The sequence below is a fragment of the Salvelinus sp. IW2-2015 genome, linkage group LG27 (assembly GCF_002910315.2).
Source record: "Salvelinus sp. IW2-2015 linkage group LG27, ASM291031v2, whole genome shotgun sequence".
Taxonomy (NCBI): Eukaryota; Metazoa; Chordata; class Actinopteri; order Salmoniformes; family Salmonidae; genus Salvelinus; species Salvelinus sp. IW2-2015.
In genome coordinates, this window is record NC_036867.1 from 27,071,065 (window position 1) to 27,089,391 (window position 18,327).

The following is an 18,327-nucleotide window of genomic DNA, read 5'->3' on the forward strand; positions in this document are numbered from 1 at the left end:
TCTACCACATATCTACAACACAAAATCCATGTGTACGTGTGTATGACCGGTGGCACAGGAAGTAGTGCTCTTGCCTCCGCACTGCAGGATCTATGAATCGATAGCTCAAACATTGCCTGTGTTAGGCAACATTGCATGTAATAGGCTTATGGATCCTCTCCTTCTCACATGGTGGAATTAACTGGATTGCTGCTGATGGTCCATGCTTTCCGGGATCCTTGGGACTTCCCAACTCTGACGTTACTCCATTGAAGTTGACATTTAAAATGGGTAGGGACACCCTAAGGATCCCGGATAGCACTAACCCTGCCCCATTCTATTCTGAGCAGCATCACATGGTAACCATGGTAACAATTTGGCCTAAAATTGCGGCTGATGGTCACGTGATATCACAAGATGGCGACTTCGTTATAGATGGATACGGTGATGTGGTGTAAGTACAATCTGTTGGGCTCAACTATATTATCTATATGCATCGGATAGAGTACATATTGGCTTTATTCTCAATGTAGATAAATGAATGTTTGCATCTACGCCTGTTCGCGATCTTTGTATTTGTTTATTTTTGCAATGAAGTCGGCGGCGCTAGCGTAGCTGTGACTCACAGTGTGAGCAAACGCGTTAACGTTAAGTGGCTAACGCTAGCTAGCCTGGACTGGCTCTGTTATTGTTGTAGAAACGTTTTATACAGTTTAACATTTTCTTGTTGCTATATGTTTTCTCGCAAATTAATATTTATTTACTGTATTCCCATTATCAGCTTTCTAACTGCGGTGGACATTGTCATCTATTGCGCATCAGTTATCGCACCAAGAATGGCTCTAAATGTCTTTGGTAAGTTATCTAGCTAGCAAACTGTTCGCCTCTGTCAGTTTGATACATCTCTAGTTCCAATACCAGCTCTAACGTCATCTTCCTAGTAATGCATGTGACAGATATGCAAATGTTATGCTATAGAAATGTGGTCAGTGTTTGGCTATCCAGCTACTTTTTTTTGGCATTGTCGGGAGGCCTGTAAGAGTTATTTCGCGCGAGATGAAAACAACGTATTTTGCGTCAGCAGATTTGTAGATAAGATGTTGGCTAGCTAACTAACAGTTTAGTCCAGTCATTATCAACGTTAACGAATTAGCGTTACAGCCTTTTAGGTCATGTCAAAACCCCTTGATCACCAGAGGGCATCACAAGGTGTTGAATGACACACTTTGTCAGCTTGTCTGTGATGATTGACAAAGGACCCTTTGTTGTTGTTGCATCAAACAAAAAACATTRGCAATTTAGCAACAATGATAGGGGTAGGCATCGAAAGGGAGAGAAAATACATAAAGAACAGTTAGGGGACAGGAAATTGCATTTCAAGTTTAAGATAGAGCTGACATCCAGGCTGTGGGGGATGAGACGGCAAGCTCTGTGCTTCTGACAGATAGCCAGTGTATTCTGTCGGAACACGCATGCCATAGTCCTTTCAGGATGTGGGGTGTGGTTGAAAGCACAGTCTGCAGCAGTCATTTTTTGAAGGTCAGAACATCCTTGTAGTAGCCTAATTCAAATCTTTGGCAGTAGTAAGTAGTAGCTATCTTTTAAAGGTATCCTAGGCAATGGTATTGACCCAAACTGCATGTGCTACAGTAGTGGTACGGTTTAGTATAGAACAGTGGTCATTTTCTGTAAGGATATGTTGCTATGAGTGGAGACAGTGCGACCATATCAACAATGGCAGACGTGTTAGAAGAGTTTTGTGTTCTGCCTCTTTTATGTTTATGCTTCCTACACTGCTATGTGGCTGAGGCATTAAAGGAGAGCATAACTGTCTATTGAACTCTGCTCTACGAGTTAAATGACAACCAAATGGTGCATTACTGCCAGTCCACCACCAACATGGATGGATGTGCGGAGGCTATGTCATAACTCCATGGCCAGATACCACGTCTTGGGGCCAGCTGCACCTCCTTTTTAGCGAGGTGAGCTGCGCTGAAAAAAGTGTAATATGAAAAGTAAATTCCATGCCCCCATAAAACAGTTTGGCTTGGCACCATGATGTATAAATGTTTTAATGTATGCATGCTCTTACTTCTCAAGTACAATAAGTGTAAGCTAATATTAATGTTAGATTTATTGTGAATGTGCATAAAATCCACTGCATTAGTTTGGTATTGTTGATTAGGCTAGTCTCAAAGTATCTTTCGTGTAGCCTTAAATGAGTAACCTATATTATCCTCGAAGGCAATTCAGATGTGCTAAAGGCCCGCTAGTGTAATTTTTTTTTGTAAAAATATGATGTCTGTGTTACTGAATCTGTTCACTTGCTGTAGATGTAGCAAATAACATTTGTCAGGGTGGCTTAATCAGCACTGTTTAAGTGTAGTGTGATAAATTGATCACCTGGAGGGACTGTAAATCAGGAAACAAAGATTTTTGTTAGTCTGTCAATGTCGAGTTAAAAAAAAAAAAAAAAAATGCAAGACTTGATATTATGTTCTTCCTTCCTCAGACCATGATGAATACAGACCACCAGTGTGGAAATCTTACCGTGAGTATAAATGTATTCTAATGATGAAAATATTGTAGGGAGCACTGTAATCATGATGTTTTACTGACTGTGTTCTGTTTTTGCACCAGTGTATCAGCTCCAGCAGGAGGCACCACATCCACGGCGATTGACCTGCACCTGTGAGGTAAGCAAACAGATATAGATTAGAGACAAATTTCAGACAGTCGTAATAGATTCTCAACCTTAATATAAGATTATTTAACAAAATTCTTCCAATATGACAATTTTATATTAACTGAAAACAATTTACTGCAACACTTGATGAACTGTGACAATATAGGTTTGCACAGGACTCATTTCTTCATCCTGCTCCCGCAGCTTTTTATACCGCACCCACCACTTCCTCCTGTTTTTTTGTCTAACTCCCACCTGCTCCTGCAACAACTGGTCCCCCCCAACAGCAGTTCCAAAATGTTATTTTAGGCTTAACTAACTTGGGAGCCCTGGTCCCAGCAATTTTGCCCCCCTAGGCAATATCAAAATGCACAAAAACAGCCAAATAAATAGGTTAAATTATCAGATATTCTCACATGGCCAGTTTATGTTAGGCTACCGGTAGGCTATTATTGGGCTACATATCAGCCAATAGGCTAGGGGTAATTTGAAAGAGTTCCAGAGTTGGAGAGAAGTAGAATAGAGTGGGTACTTGACTTGAGCTACGTTTTGCATAATTTTTAGGATTGGGACGATTTTCAGGCGGAGACGTGTTATTTCCAGTCAATGTAGTAAACGACACTCACCGGCCAGTTAGTAGGTACAACCATCTAGTACTGGGTCGGACCCCCACACTTTGCCTCCAGAACAGCCTGAGTTCTTCGGTGCATTCTACTAGGTGTTGGAAACATTTCACAGGGATGTTGGTCCATGCTGACACAATGGCATCATGCAGTTGCTGCAGATTGGACGCCAGTACATTCATGCAGCGAACAACCCGTTCCATCTCATCTCAAAGATGCTCTATTGGGTTGAGGTCTGGGGAGTGSGCAGGCCACTCAAATAAACTGAACATGCTGTCATGTTCTAGGCAAAAAAAATGTACTTCTCAATTGTCCAGTGTTGGTGATCGTTTGCCAACGAGCTGCTTCTTCTTGTTTTTAGCTGATAGGAGTGGAACACTGTTCACACCCCTCTTGTTGGGGAAGGTAAAATGTTTCAATTTTAACCTAATTTCGTGCAATACAACACATTTGGCATGGGGGAGAGATTTTTTGTTGCTGTTTTTTAAAGCTAATTTCCTGTAATTCTATCGGTTCTTCCATACCTTTTGTGTGTTTATATGATACCAGGGGTCAAAGCCCGGTACGTATTGACCCCGTTATGGGTCCGGATTCGGTCCACAGTCCGCCAGTTGATTATGGAGGTCCGAGATAGACACTGTCATGCTTGAAAAACCCAGGAGGGTGGCAGTTTGGCCGGCAGCGACGATCATACCCCGCTCAAAGTTGCTTAGGTCACTAGTTTTGCCCATTCTAATGTTCAATCAAACAGTAACTGGATGCTTGTCTGCCTACTTTATATAGCAAGCCACAGCCACGTGACTCACTGTCTGTAGGAGCGATCCATTTTCATGAACTGGGTGGTGTACCTAATAAAATGTCTGGTGAGTGTATTTACGTTTGTCATTTAGCAGACTCTTATCCAGAGTGACTTACAGTTATAGCTCATATTAAGTTTCAGAATCCCAGAACTAAAATCTAACGTAATTGTGGCAGATGCTCAAATGTTCTAGGAGGAGATTAGAGCTTGGCTTATTTAAAGTTATATCTGTATGGATTCACATACCAGTATAGATTTTTACAATACTGTCTATAATGGTATTTTAAAGATGCAATATGCAGAAATCGCTCCACCATTTCCTGGTTGCTAAAATTCAAATAGTTCACCTATTTTCAATTTGTATGACAAAACAAGTGGCCGTTGTGTAGATAATGATTGTACATCTAAACCGCTGTGAAATACAGTATTTTCCATAACCAAAAATATTGTTTTGAAGATGGTGTAAAAGATGCAAAAACTAAACTTAAGAATATGAATCATAGAAATAGCGCACCGAGAACAGAAATGGCGCCGGAGATGAAGGCAGACTTTTTACATGTCCCCAACCGATTGTGTTTTTTTGTTTGTTTATTTGCCTTGTTTGTTACACATTTTTAAAACTTATTTTGTACATAATGTTGCCGCTACCGTCTCTTATGACCGAAAATAACTTCTAGACATCAGGACTGCGAATACTCACCACGGACTAGCAGAATCCTTTTTTCCCTTTCACGAGGATGATGAGCTCGATGCGAAGGATATACTGCTTTCTCGGGAATAGGCCCTGATCCCCGTGATATGCGGAGAAAAAGGGGCCGAAGGGCGGGCTGCCTTCTGAGAATTCGTAGGCGATCGAATAAACCACTTGCAAACATGCAATCTTTGGAGAATAAAATCGATGACTTACGCGGAAGATTAAACTACCAATGGGATATTTAAAAACTATCTTATGCTTCACGGAGTCGTGGCTGAACGAAGACACTTAACATACAGCTAGCTGGCTGGTTATACACTGTATCAGCAGGATAGAACAGCGGCGTCTAGAAAGACAAGGGGCAGCGGACTATGTAAATAACAGCTGGTGCACGATATCTAAGGAAGTCTCGAGCTATTGCTCGCCTGAGGTATAGTATCTCATGATAAGCTGTAGATCACACTACCTACCTAGAGAGTTTCTGTATATTTCGTAGCTGTTTTACATACCATCACAGTCAGGCTGGCACTAAGACAGCTTTGAAGGAGCTGTATTCCGCCCTTAAGCAAACACACACCCAGAGTCGGCACTCCTTGTAGACTGGGACTTCAATGCAGGGAAACTTAAATCCGTTTTACCAMATTTCTGTCAGCATGTTAAATGTGCAACCAGAGAAAAACAAATTCTATACCACCTCAACTCCACACACAGAGATGCATACAAAGCTYTCCCTCGCCCTCCATTTGGCAAATCTGATTCCTGCTTACAAGCAACAATTATAGCGTGAAGCACCAGTGACGAGATCAATAAAAAAGTGGTGAGATGAAACAGATGCTAAGCTACAGGACTGTTTTGCTAGCACAGACTGGAATATGTTCCGCGATTCTTCCAATGGCATTGAGGAGTACACCACATCAGTCATTAGCTTCATCAATAAGTGCATCGATGACGTCAACCTCAGTGACCGTACGTACCCCAACCAGAAGCCATGGATTACAGGCAGCATCCGCACTGAGCTAAAGGGTAGAGCTGCCGCTTTCAAGGAGCGGGACTCCAACCTGGAAGCTTATAAGAAATACCGCTATGCCCTCCGATGAACCAGCAAACAGGTAAAGCATCAATACAGGACTAAGATCGAGTCGTACTACACCTGCTCTGACGCTCGTTGGATGTGACAGAGCTTGCAAACCATTACAGACTACAAAGGGAAGCACAGCCACGAGCTGCCCAGTGACACGAGCCTACCAGATGAGCTAAACTACTTCCATGCTCGTTTCGAGGCAAGTAACACTGATACATGCATGGGAGCACCAGCTGTTCCGGGAGACTGTGTGATCACRCTCTCCGCGGCCGATGTGAGTAAGACCTGTTAACTTCTCTAGGATAGGGGGCAGCATTTTCACGTTTGGATGAAAAGCGTGCCCAGAGTAAACTGCCTCCTACTCAGTCCCAGATGCTAATATATGCATATTATTATTAGTATTGGATAGAAAACACTCTGAAGTTTCTAAAACTGTTTGAATCATGTCTGACTATAACATAACTTATTTGGCAGGCAAAACCGAGGACAAACCATTCAGATTTTTTTTTTTTTTTAAGTCACTCTCTTTTCAATGGGTATTCATTGGGAATCCAGATTTCGAAGGGACCTTCCTGCAGTTCCTATCACTTCCACTGTATGTCAACAGTCTTTAGAAACTGGTTGAGGTTTTTCCTTTCAGAAATGAAGAAGTAGCCATGTTCAGAATGAGGCTCCAGTGAAGTGTACTGTTTGTTAGAGGCGCATGACCAGAAAGCATGCTACACATTGTTTTCTTCCGGTATTGAACACAGATCATCCMGTCTTCAMTTTKATCGATTATTTACGTTAAAAAATACCTAACGTTGTATTACAAAAGTAGTTTGAAATGTTTGGACAAAGCTTACAGGTAACTTTTGAGATATTTTGTTGTCACGTTGTGTAAGTTGGAACCGGTGTTTTTCTGGATCAAACGCGCCAAATAAATGGACATTTTGGATATATATCGACGGAATAAATCGAACAAAAGGACCATTTGTGATGTTTATGGGACCTATTGGAGTGCCAACAGAAGAAGCTCATCAATGGTAAAGCATGAATTATATTTTTATTTCTGCGTTTTGTGTCGCACCTGCGGGGTTGAAATATGCTTTTCTCTCTTTGTTTACTATGGTGCTATCATCAGATAGTAGCATCGTTTGCTTTTGCCGTAAAGCATTTTTGAAATCTAACACATTGGCTGGATTCACAACAAGTGTAGCTTTAATTTGGCATATTGAATGTGTAATTTTATGAAAAKAAATTTTTTATAGTAATATATTTGAATTTGGCGCTGTGCATTTTCACTGGATGTTGGCCAGGTGGGACGCTACCGTCCCACATATCCCAGAGAGGTTAAACAGGTCAACATTCACAAGGCCTCAGGGCCAGATGGATTACCAGAACGTGTACTGCGACCATGCGCTGACCAACTAGCAAGTGTCTTCACTGACATTTTCAATCTCTCCCTGTCTCAGTCTGTAATACCAACATGTTTTAAGCAGATCACCATAGTGCCTAGGCCCAAGAACACAAAGGTAACCTTCTTAAATGACTACCGACCTGTAGCACTCACGTCTGTAGYGATGAAGTGCTTTGAAAGGCTTGTCATGGCTCACATCAACACCATTATCCCAGAAACCTTACCCCCGTTCCAATTTGCATACCACCCCAACAGATCCACAGATGATGTAATGTCTATTGCACTCCACACTGCCGTTTCCCACCTGGACAAAAGCAACACCTATGTGAGAATGCTATTCATTGACTACAGCTCAGCGTAGTAGCTAAGAACCCTGGGACTAAACACCTCCCTCTGCAACTGGATCCTGGACTTCCTGACGGGCTGCCCCCAGGTGGTAAGGGTAGGTAACAACACATCCGCCACGCTGATCCTCAACACAGGGGCCCCTCAGGGGTGCGTGCTCAGTCCCCCCCTGCACTTCCCTGTTCACTCATGACTGCACGACACCAACACCATCATTAAATTTGTGATTGACACAACAGTGTCAGCCTGATCACCGACTCCTGCCTATAGGGAGGAGGTCAGAGACCTGGCTGTGTGGACAACAACCTCTCCCTCAACGTGATCAAGACAAAGGAGATGAATGTGGACTACAGGAAAAACAGGGCCGATAACGCCCCACTTCTCATCGACGGGGCTGCAGTGGAGCAGGTTGAGAGCTTCAAATTCCTTGGTTTCCACATCACCAACAAACTAACATGGTCCAAGCACACCAAGGCAGTCGTAAAGAGGGCATGACAAAACCTATTCCCCCTCAGGAGACTGAAAAGATTTGTCATAGGTCCTCAGATCCTCAAAAGGTTCTACAGCTGCTCCATCAAGAGCATCCTGACTGGTTGCATCACTGCCTGGTATGGCAACTGCTCGGCCTCTGACCGCAGGCACAACAGATTAGTGCGAATGGCCCAGTACATCACTGGGGCCAAGCTTCCTGCCATCCAGGGCCTCTACCAGGCGGTGTCAGAGGAAGAATCCAGTCACCCAAGTCATAGACTGTTCCCTCTGCTACCGCACGGCAAGCGGAAACAGAGCGCTAAGTCTAGGTCCAAGAGGCTTCTAAACAGCTTCTACCCCCAAGCCATAAGACTCCTGAACATCTAATCAAATGGCTACCCAGACTATTTGCAATGCCCCTTCTCCCCCTCTTTTACACCGCTGCTACTCTCTGATATCATTTAAAAATATATACACTGCTCAAAAAAATAAAGGGAACACTTAAACAACACAATGTAACTCCAGGTCAATCACACTTCTGTGAAATCAAACTGTCCACTTAGGAAGCAACACTGATTGACAATACATTTCACATGCTGTTGTGCAAATGGAATAGACAACAGGTGGAAATTATAGGCAATTAGCAAGACACCCCCAATAAAGGAGTGGTTCTGCATGTGGTGACCACAGACCACTTCTCAGTTCCTATGCTTCCTGGCTGATGTTTTGGTCACTTTTGAATGCTGGCGGTGCTTTCACTCAGTGGTAGCATGAGACGGAGTCTACAACCCACACAAGTGGCTCAGGTAGTGCAGCTCATCCAGGATGGCACATCAATGCGAGCTGTGGCAAGAAGGTTTGCTGTGTCTGTCAGCGTAGTGTCCAGAGCATGGAGGCACTACCAGGAGACAGGCCAGTACATCAGGAGACGTGAGGAGCCGTAGGAGGGAACAACCCAGCAGCAGGACTGCTACCTCCGCCTTTGTGCAGAGGAGCGACTGCCAGAGCCCTGCAAAATGACCTCCAGCAGGCCACAAATGTGCATGTGTCTGTTTCTGACTGTTTGAGCAGACTCCATGAGGGTGTACGAGGGCCCGACGTCCACAGTGGGGGTTGTGCTTACAGCCCAACACCGTGCAGGACGTTTGGCGTTTGCCAGAGAACACCAAGATTGGCAATTCCACTGGCGCCCTGTACTCTTCACAGATGAAAGCAGGTTCACACTGAGCACATGAGCACATGTGACAGACGTGACAGAACGTTCTTCACGGCGTCTCCAGACTCTGCTGCCTGCAACATCCTCCAGCATGACCGGTTTGGTGGTGGGTCAGCCATGGTGTGGGGTGGCATTTCTTTGGGGTGCCGCACAGCCCTCCATGTGCTCGCCAGAGGTAGCCTGACTGCATTAGGTACCGAGATGAGATCCTCAGGCCCCTTGTGAGACCATATGCTGGTGCGGTTGGTCCTGGGTTCCTCCTAATGCAAGACAATGCTAGACCTCATGTGGCTGGAGTGTGTCAGCAGTTCCTGCAAGAGGAAGGCATTGATGCTATGGACTGGCCCGCCCGTTCCCCAGACCTGAATCCAATTGAGCCATCTGGGACATCATGTCTCGCTCCATCACCAACGCCACGTTGCACCACAGACTGTCCAGGAGTTGGCAGATGCTTTAGTCCGGTCTGGGAGGAGATCCCTCAGGAGACCATCCGCCACCTCATCAGGAGCATGCCCAGGCGTTGTAGGGAGTCATACAGGCACGTGGAGGCCACACCACTACTGAGCCTCATTTTGACTTGTTTTAGGACATTACATCAAAGTTGGATCAGCCTTAGTGTGGTTTTTCCACTTTATTGAGTGTGACTCCAAATCCAGACCTCCATGGGTTGATAAATTTGATTTACATTGATCATTTTTGTGTGATTTTGTTGTCAGCACATTCAACTATGTAAAGAAAAAAGTATTTAATAAGAATATTCATTCATTCAGATCTAGGATGTGTTATTTTAGTGTTCCCTTATATTTTTTGAGCAGTGTATATGTGAACAAATGAGCTGAGATAAGGGAGGTGAAGGCAATAAAAAAGGCCAGGTGGTGAAGTAAATACAATATAGCAATTAAAACATGGAATTGTAGATTTGCAGTAGGTGAATGTGCAAAAGTAGAAATACTGGGGTGCAAGGGAGCTAAATAAATAAATACAGTAGGGGATGAGGTAATTGTTTAGGCTATTTATAGATGGGCTATGTACAGTGCAGTTGATCTGTGAGCTGCTCTGACAGCTGATGCTTAAAGCTGGTGAGGGAGATAAGTGTTTCCAGTTTTAAGATGTTTTTGTAGCTCGTTCAGTCATTGGAGCAGAGAACTTGTAGATACACTGGAGCCATGGGTTTGGCGACGAGTATGAAGCGAGGCCAGCCAACGAGAGCGTACAGGTCGCAGTGGTGGGTGGTATATGGGGCTTTGGTGACAAAATGGATGGCGCTGTGATCGACTGCATCCAATTTGTTTGAGTAGGGTGTTGGAGGCTATTTTGTAAATGACATCGCCGAAGTCGAGGATCAGTAGAATAGTCAGTTTTACGAGGGTATGTTTGGCAGCAGAGTGAAGGATGCTTTGTTGCGAAAATAGGAAGCCAATTCTAGATTTAACTTTGGATGGATGATGGTTTTGATGTGAGTCTGGAAGGAGAGTTTACAGTCTAACCAGACACCTAGGTATTTGTAGTTGTCCACATATTCTAAGTCATAATTGTCCAGAGTAGTGATGCTGGGCGGGCGGGAAGGTGTAGGCAGCGATCGGATGAAGAGCATGCATTTAGTTTTACTTGTATTTAAGAGCAGTTGGAGGCTACGGAAGGAGAGTTGTATGGCATTGAAGTTCGTCTGGAGGGTAGTTAACACAGTGTCAATCATCTATGCATAGTCACTTTAATAACTGTACGTACTACCTCGACTAACCGGTGCCCCCGCACATTGACTCTGTACCGCTACCCCCCTGTATATAGTTTCGCTATTGTTATTTTACTGCTGCTCTTAATTACTTTATATTTCATATTGTTATCTGAACTTTTTGAAACTGCATTGTTGGTTAGGAGCTCGTAAGTAAGCATTTCACTGTAAGGTTTATACCCATTGTATTCGGTACATGTGACTAATAAAATTTGATTTGACTTTAAACAGGTCTACCGCTTCTTAGACTTGCTTTCAATGAGAATGACAGATCTATAACTAACTGAATTTTTTTCAGGTCGCCCAAATTGTTACATATTGCAGCTTTAAGTGCTAAATAAATGAAAAGTTCTACAAATGATCTTACTTCATTGTCAGGTTGGTTCAGTATAAGACAGTAAAAATGGAGATAGCCCATTTAAAAACCACTTCACTCAAAACATATTTAGAACTTTTATTATGCAGTCCACAAGAGCTTAGGAAGTTGGAGAATTGGCCTGTGCTTTTCCACCCATACCTATAGGCTACTTAATTGAGACCATACAAGTAGACGCACTTCATCTCACACACCCAATGTGGATAGGAACCTGAAACAGAAAGGATGAGTGTGTGAATATTGCGACAGAAGTGCTTTTGTATTTCAACCACAACACAAGCTGTTCTGCAGCAGTGACACGCTGTTCCGTAGGTGGTTCCCTACCACCCTCTAGCCTAGAGAGCTCTGTAGGCTCCTTTAGACAGAATGAGCTGATTTGCTCTCTCATTGCTGCACACCCTGCCTGGCCATTTATCATCTGACCCCCACAACTCTACCTTTAGGGTTGACTTCTGAAAGTGTCTGTTTCCTCTACAACTGTGGTCACCAACCAGTCGATCATGATTGACTGGTCGATCTCCAAGGCATTTCTAGTCGATCACCAAACATTTCTGTAAAAAAAAACAACGATCAAGCCTTGCGTTCCTGTATTTAAAWWWWWWTTGTTTCGCACTGTTGGTGGTAGGAGCACTTGTTTCAGCAGCCATAGCGCCGGGATGGCAGTGTTCCCATTTTGAACCATTTCATGTGTCTGAAGGTAGAACTCTGCCTCCCTGACTCAATGAATACAGTGATGAGCTCATGTTTAAATTATTCAGCACTACCAACACTGCGCATTTTATGGCTTATAAAAAGGTGTTGAACATTCTCCCTACTTACAAACGCAACAATCAGCACTGAAGCTGCAATGAATGAGTATAGCCAAGTATTCCGATAAGCTAGCTGCTTGTCTTAATATAAATGTTTTTTATTTTTTATTTTTGAGGAATATTTCACCTTCTCTGGTTATAGGAATAACAACATGAATTGGTGTATGAGGCAGAAATAATGCAGTGGGACTTGAGTTTTGCCATCTGCTGGAAGACTGTGTCCCCTTTTCTCAGCGGAAGGATGGTGAGTCGGGTGATAGGCAGCCTCAACGCTCCTCTCTCCCTCCCCTCAGGTTGAGGTCGAGTGATTGTGGCCAGGTCATCCGATGCAGCACTCCATCACTCTTCTTCTTGGTCAAATAGCCCTTCCACAACCTGGAGGTGTGTTGGGTCATTGTCCTGTTGAAAAAATATATATATTCCCACTAAGCGCAAACAAGATGGGGTGGCATATCGCTGCAGAATGCTGTGGTAGCCATGCTGGTTAACCTTTCTGCGCACAGATCCCGATTTTCGGGATCATTTCCCTAAACAACCGCTGAATTGCAGGGCGCCAAATGCATGATTATAAATATTTTTAGTAATATTTTTGAAATCACAAGTGAAATATACCAAAACACAGCTTAGCTTGTTGTTAATCCACCTATCGTGTCAGATTTTGAAAATATGCTTTGCAACATGTTGTTCTAGTATTGATTGTATCAATCAATGCTAGAACAGTTAGCCTTATATTAGCTTGGTCACGAAAGTCAGAAAAGCAATAAAATTAATCGCTTACCTTTGATCAGCTTCGGATGTTTGCACTCACGAGACTCCCAGTTACACAACAAATGTTCTTTTTGTTAGATAAATATTACTTTTATAACAAACGCCATTTGGGTTGCACGTTATGTTGAGAGAACTACAGCCTCGTTCCGTTCGACGAAAATTCCAAAAAGTATCCGTAATGGTCGTAGAAACATGTCAAATGTTTTTTATAATCAATCCTCAGGTTGNTTGTTTCGCACTGTTGGTGGTAGGAGCACTTGTTTCAGCAGCCATAGCGCCGGGATGGCAGTGTTCCCATTTTGAACCATTTCATGTGTCTGAAGGTAGAACTCTGCCTCCCTGACTCAATGAATACAGTGATGAGCTCATGTTTAAATTATTCAGCACTACCAACACTGCGCATTTTATGGCTTATAAAAAGGTGTTGAACATTCTCCCTACTTACAAACGCAACAATCAGCACTGAAGCTGCAATGAATGAGTATAGCCAAGTATTCCGATAAGCTAGCTGCTTGTCTTAATATAAATGTTTTTTATTTTTTATTTTTGAGGAATATTTCACCTTCTCTGGTTATAGGAATAACAACATGAATTGGTGTATGAGGCAGAAATAATGCAGTGGGACTTGAGTTTTGCCATCTGCTGGAAGACTGTGTCCCCTTTTCTCAGCGGAAGGATGGTGAGTCGGGTGATAGGCAGCCTCAACGCTCCTCTCTCCCTCCCCTCAGGTTGAGGTCGAGTGATTGTGGCCAGGTCATCCGATGCAGCACTCCATCACTCTTCTTCTTGGTCAAATAGCCCTTCCACAACCTGGAGGTGTGTTGGGTCATTGTCCTGTTGAAAAAATATATATATTCCCACTAAGCGCAAACAAGATGGGGTGGCATATCGCTGCAGAATGCTGTGGTAGCCATGCTGGTTAACCTTTCTGCGCACAGATCCCGATTTTCGGGATCATTTCCCTAAACAACCGCTGAATTGCAGGGCGCCAAATGCATGATTATAAATATTTTTAGTAATATTTTTGAAATCACAAGTGAAATATACCAAAACACAGCTTAGCTTGTTGTTAATCCACCTATCGTGTCAGATTTTGAAAATATGCTTTGCAACATGTTGTTCTAGTATTGATTGTATCAATCAATGCTAGAACAGTTAGCCTTATATTAGCTTGGTCACGAAAGTCAGAAAAGCAATAAAATTAATCGCTTACCTTTGATCAGCTTCGGATGTTTGCACTCACGAGACTCCCAGTTACACAACAAATGTTCTTTTTGTTAGATAAATATTACTTTTATAACAAACGCCATTTGGGTTGCACGTTATGTTGAGAGAACTACAGCCTCGTTCCGTTCGACGAAAATTCCAAAAAGTATCCGTAATGGTCGTAGAAACATGTCAAATGTTTTTTATAATCAATCCTCAGGTTGTTTTTAACAAACATAATCGATAATAGTTCAACCGGACCTTAACCTATTCAATAAGAGAGAAAAGGAAAATGGAGAGCTCCCCTCTCGCGCGCACGCACTATTCAGAGGACACCTAACTACTTTTGAAAAATCGCGTTCATTTTTCAAAATCAAAGCCTGAAACTATGTCTAAAGGTCAGCATTGACTGACCTTCATGTCTTAAAGTAATGGACTATTGTTTCTTTTTGCTTTTTTGAGCTGTTCTTGCCATAATATGGACTTGGGTTTTTAACATCTTCTGTATACCAACCCTACCTTCTCATAACACAACTGATTGGCTCATGAACCTGGTTGAGAGAACGTGCCAAGATGTCAGCAAGGCAAAGGTTGGCTACTTACACAATTCAAAATATTTTTCAGATTATGCTAACACTTTTTTGGTTACTACATGATTCCATATGTGTTATTTTAAATAATTTTGATGTCTTCACTATTATTCTACAATGTAGAAAATGGTTAAAAAAAACTTATGAGTAGGTGTCAACTTTTGACTGGTACTGTAAATACATATACAGTGCATTCGGAAAGTATTCAGACCCATTTACTTTTTCCACATTTTGTTACATAACAGCCTTATTCTAAAAAATACTTTCCGTAAGTATTCAGACTCTTTTGCTATGAGACACAAAATTGAGCTCAGGTGCATCCTGTTTCCATTGATCATCCTTGATGTTTCTAAAACTTGATTGGAGTCTACCTGTGGTAAATTCAATTGATTGGATATAATTTGGAACTGCACACACCTGTCTAATACAAGGTCCCACAGTTGACAGTGCATGTCAGAGCAAAAACCAAACCATGAGGTCGAGGGAATTGTCTGTAGCGCTCCAAGACAGGATTGTGTCGACCACTTCTGGGGAAGGGTACCAACAAATTTCTGCAGCATTGAACGTTCCCAAGAACACAGTGGCCTCCATAATTCTTAAATGGAAGAACTTTGGAACAACCAAGACTCTTCCTCGAGCGGGCCGCCCGGCCAAACTGAGCAATCGGGGGAGAAGGGCCTTACAATTTTTAAAACATTACAATACATTCACACATTTCACAACACTGTGCGCCCTCGGGCCCCTACTCCACCTCTGCCACATATCTACAGTACAAAATCCATGTGCATAGTGCGTATGTTATCGTGTGTGTATGCATGCGTTTGTGTTGCTTCAAAGTCCCCGCTGTTCCGTAAGGTGTATTTTAGTTTTTAAAATCAAATTTTACTGCTTTCATGATTTTCTTGATGTGCAGTAGAGTTACAGTGGGGCAAAAAAGTATGAATGGGGCCATTGTATCGTGAGATTTTGAGTGAAAACCTCCTTCCATCAGCAAGGGCATTGAAGATGAAACGTGGCTGGGTCTTTCAGCATGACAATGATCCCAAACACACCGCCCGGCAACGAAGGAGTGGCTCGTAAGAAGCATTTCAAGGTCCTGGAGTGCCTAGCCAGTCTCCAGATTCAACCCATAGAAAATCTTTGGAGGGAGTTGAAAGTCCGTGTTGCCAGCAACAGCCCAAAACATCACTGCTCTAGAGGAGATCTGCATGGAGGAATCGGCCAAAATACCAGCAACAGTGTGTGAAAACCTTGTGAAGACTTACAGAAAACATTTGACCTCTGTCATTGCCAACAAAGGGTATATAACAAAGTATTGAGAAACTTTTGTTATTGACCAAATATTTTTCACCATAATTTGCAAATAAATTCATAAAAAATCCTACAATGTGATTTTCTGGATTTTTTTTCTCATTTTGTCTGTCATGGTTGAAGTGTACCAATGATGAAAATTACAGGCCTCTCATATTTTTAAGTGGGAGAACTTGCACAATTGGTGGCTGACAATACTTTTTTTACCCCACTGTACATGTAGTCATGGCTCTATGTAGTACTTTGTGCCTGCCATAGTCTTTTCTGGACTTGGACTGTGAAGAGACCTCTTGTGGGGTATGCATGAATGTCCGAGCTGTGCGCCAGTAGTTCAAACAGACAGCTCTGTGCATTCAACATGTCAATACCTTTCTTAAATACAAGTAGAGATACAGGTAATTAGAGGTCGACCGAATATGATTTTTCAACGCCGATACCGATTTATTGGAGGACCAAAAAAGCCGATACCGATTAATCGGACGATTTAAATCAAATAAATAAATAAATATATTTTTTTATATAAATAATATGTATTTGTAATAATGACTGAATGAACACTTATTTTAACTTAATATAATACATAAATAAAATCAATTTAGCCTCAAATAAATAATGAAACATGTTCAATTTGGTTTAAATAATGCAAAAACAAAGTGTTGGAGAAGAAAGTAAAAGTGCAATATGTGCTATGTAAGAAAGCTAGTTCCTTTTAACATGAGTCTAAAATTTTCCCAGGTAAGAAGTTTTAGGTTGTAGTTATTATAGGAATTATAGGACTATTTCTCTCTATACCATTTGTATTTCATTAACCTTTGACTATTGGATGTTCTTATAGGCACTTTAGTATTGCCAGTGTAACAGTATAGCTTCTGTCCCTCCTGGGCTCGAACCAGGAACACGACAACAGCCACCCTCGAAGCAGCGTTACCCATCGCTCCACAAAAGCCGTTGCAACAGTTTGCAGAGCAAGGTTAACAACCACTCCAAGTCTCAGAGCAAGTGACGTATTAGCGCACACCCCGCTAACTAGCTAGCCATTTCACATCGGTTACATCAGCCTCATCTCAGGAGTTGATAGGCTTGAAGTCATAAACCGCAGAGCTGTTTGAATGAATGCTTACGAGCCTGCTGGTGCCTACCATCGCTCAGTCAGACTGCTCTATCAAATCATAGACTTAATTATAACATAATAACACACAGAAATACGAGCCTTAGGTTATTAATATGGTCGAATCCGGAAACTATCATCTCAAACGAGACGTGTATTCTTTCAGTGAAATACGGAGCCGTTCCGTATTTTATCTAACGGGTGGCATCCCTAAGTCTAAATATTCCTGTTACATTGCACAACCTTCAATGTTATGTCATAATTACGTAAAATTCTGGGATATTAGGCGGTCCAAACTGTTGCATATACACTGACTCTGCGTGCAATGAACGCAAGAGAAGTGACACAATTTCACCTGGTTAATATTGCCTGCTAACCTGGATTTCTTTTAGCTAAATATGCAGGTTTAAAAATATATACTTCTGTGTATTGATTTTCAGAAAGGCATTGATGTTTATGTTTAGGTACACATTGGAACAACGATACACACCGCATCGATTATATRCAACGCAGGACACGCTAGATAAACTAGTAATATCATCAACCATGTGTAGTTAACTAGTGATTATGATTGATTGATTGTTTTTTATAAGATAAGTTTAATGCTAGCTAGCAACTTACCTTGGCTTACTGCATTCGCGTAACAGGCAGGCTCCTCGTGGAGTGCAATGTAATCAGGTGGTTAGAGCGTTGGACTAGTTAACTGTAAGGTTGCAAGATTGAATAACCCGAGCTGACAAGGTAAAAATCTGTCGTTCTGCCCCTGAACGAGGCAGTTAACCCACCATTCCTAGGCCGTCATTGAAAATAAGAATGTGTTCTTAACTGACTTGCCTAGTTAAATAAAGATAAAATAATAATAATTTAAAAAAAGAAATCGGCCTCTCTTTGTTAAGTGTTGCAGTAATTTCAGTCACTGTAGTAGTCATGTATAATGTTGAGTCATCCGCATACATAGACATACTGGCTTTACTCAAAGCCAGTGGCATGTCATTAGTAAAGATTGAAAAAGTAATGAGTCTAGACAGCTGCCCTGGAGAATTCTCTATTCTACCTGGATTATGTTGGAGAGGCTTCCATTTAAAGAACACCCTCTGTGTTCTGTTAGACAGATAACTCTTTATCCACAATATA

General features: G+C 42.2%; 1 protein-coding gene across 1 annotated transcript in view; it reads left to right on the forward strand.

The window, feature by feature from the left end:
* Window positions 1–376: 376 nt before the first annotated feature.
* Window positions 377–18,327, forward strand: part of LOC111953683 (N-chimaerin) — a 64,204-nt gene continuing 46,253 nt past the window's right edge. The window contains exons 1-4 of the mRNA XM_023973108.3: window positions 377–433; window positions 761–834; window positions 2,492–2,530; window positions 2,620–2,675. Coding sequence (XP_023828876.1) covers window positions 816–834; window positions 2,492–2,530; window positions 2,620–2,675 — 114 coding nt within the window. The 5' untranslated portion in view covers window positions 377–433; window positions 761–815. The remainder of the gene's footprint in view (window positions 434–760; window positions 835–2,491; window positions 2,531–2,619; window positions 2,676–18,327) is intronic.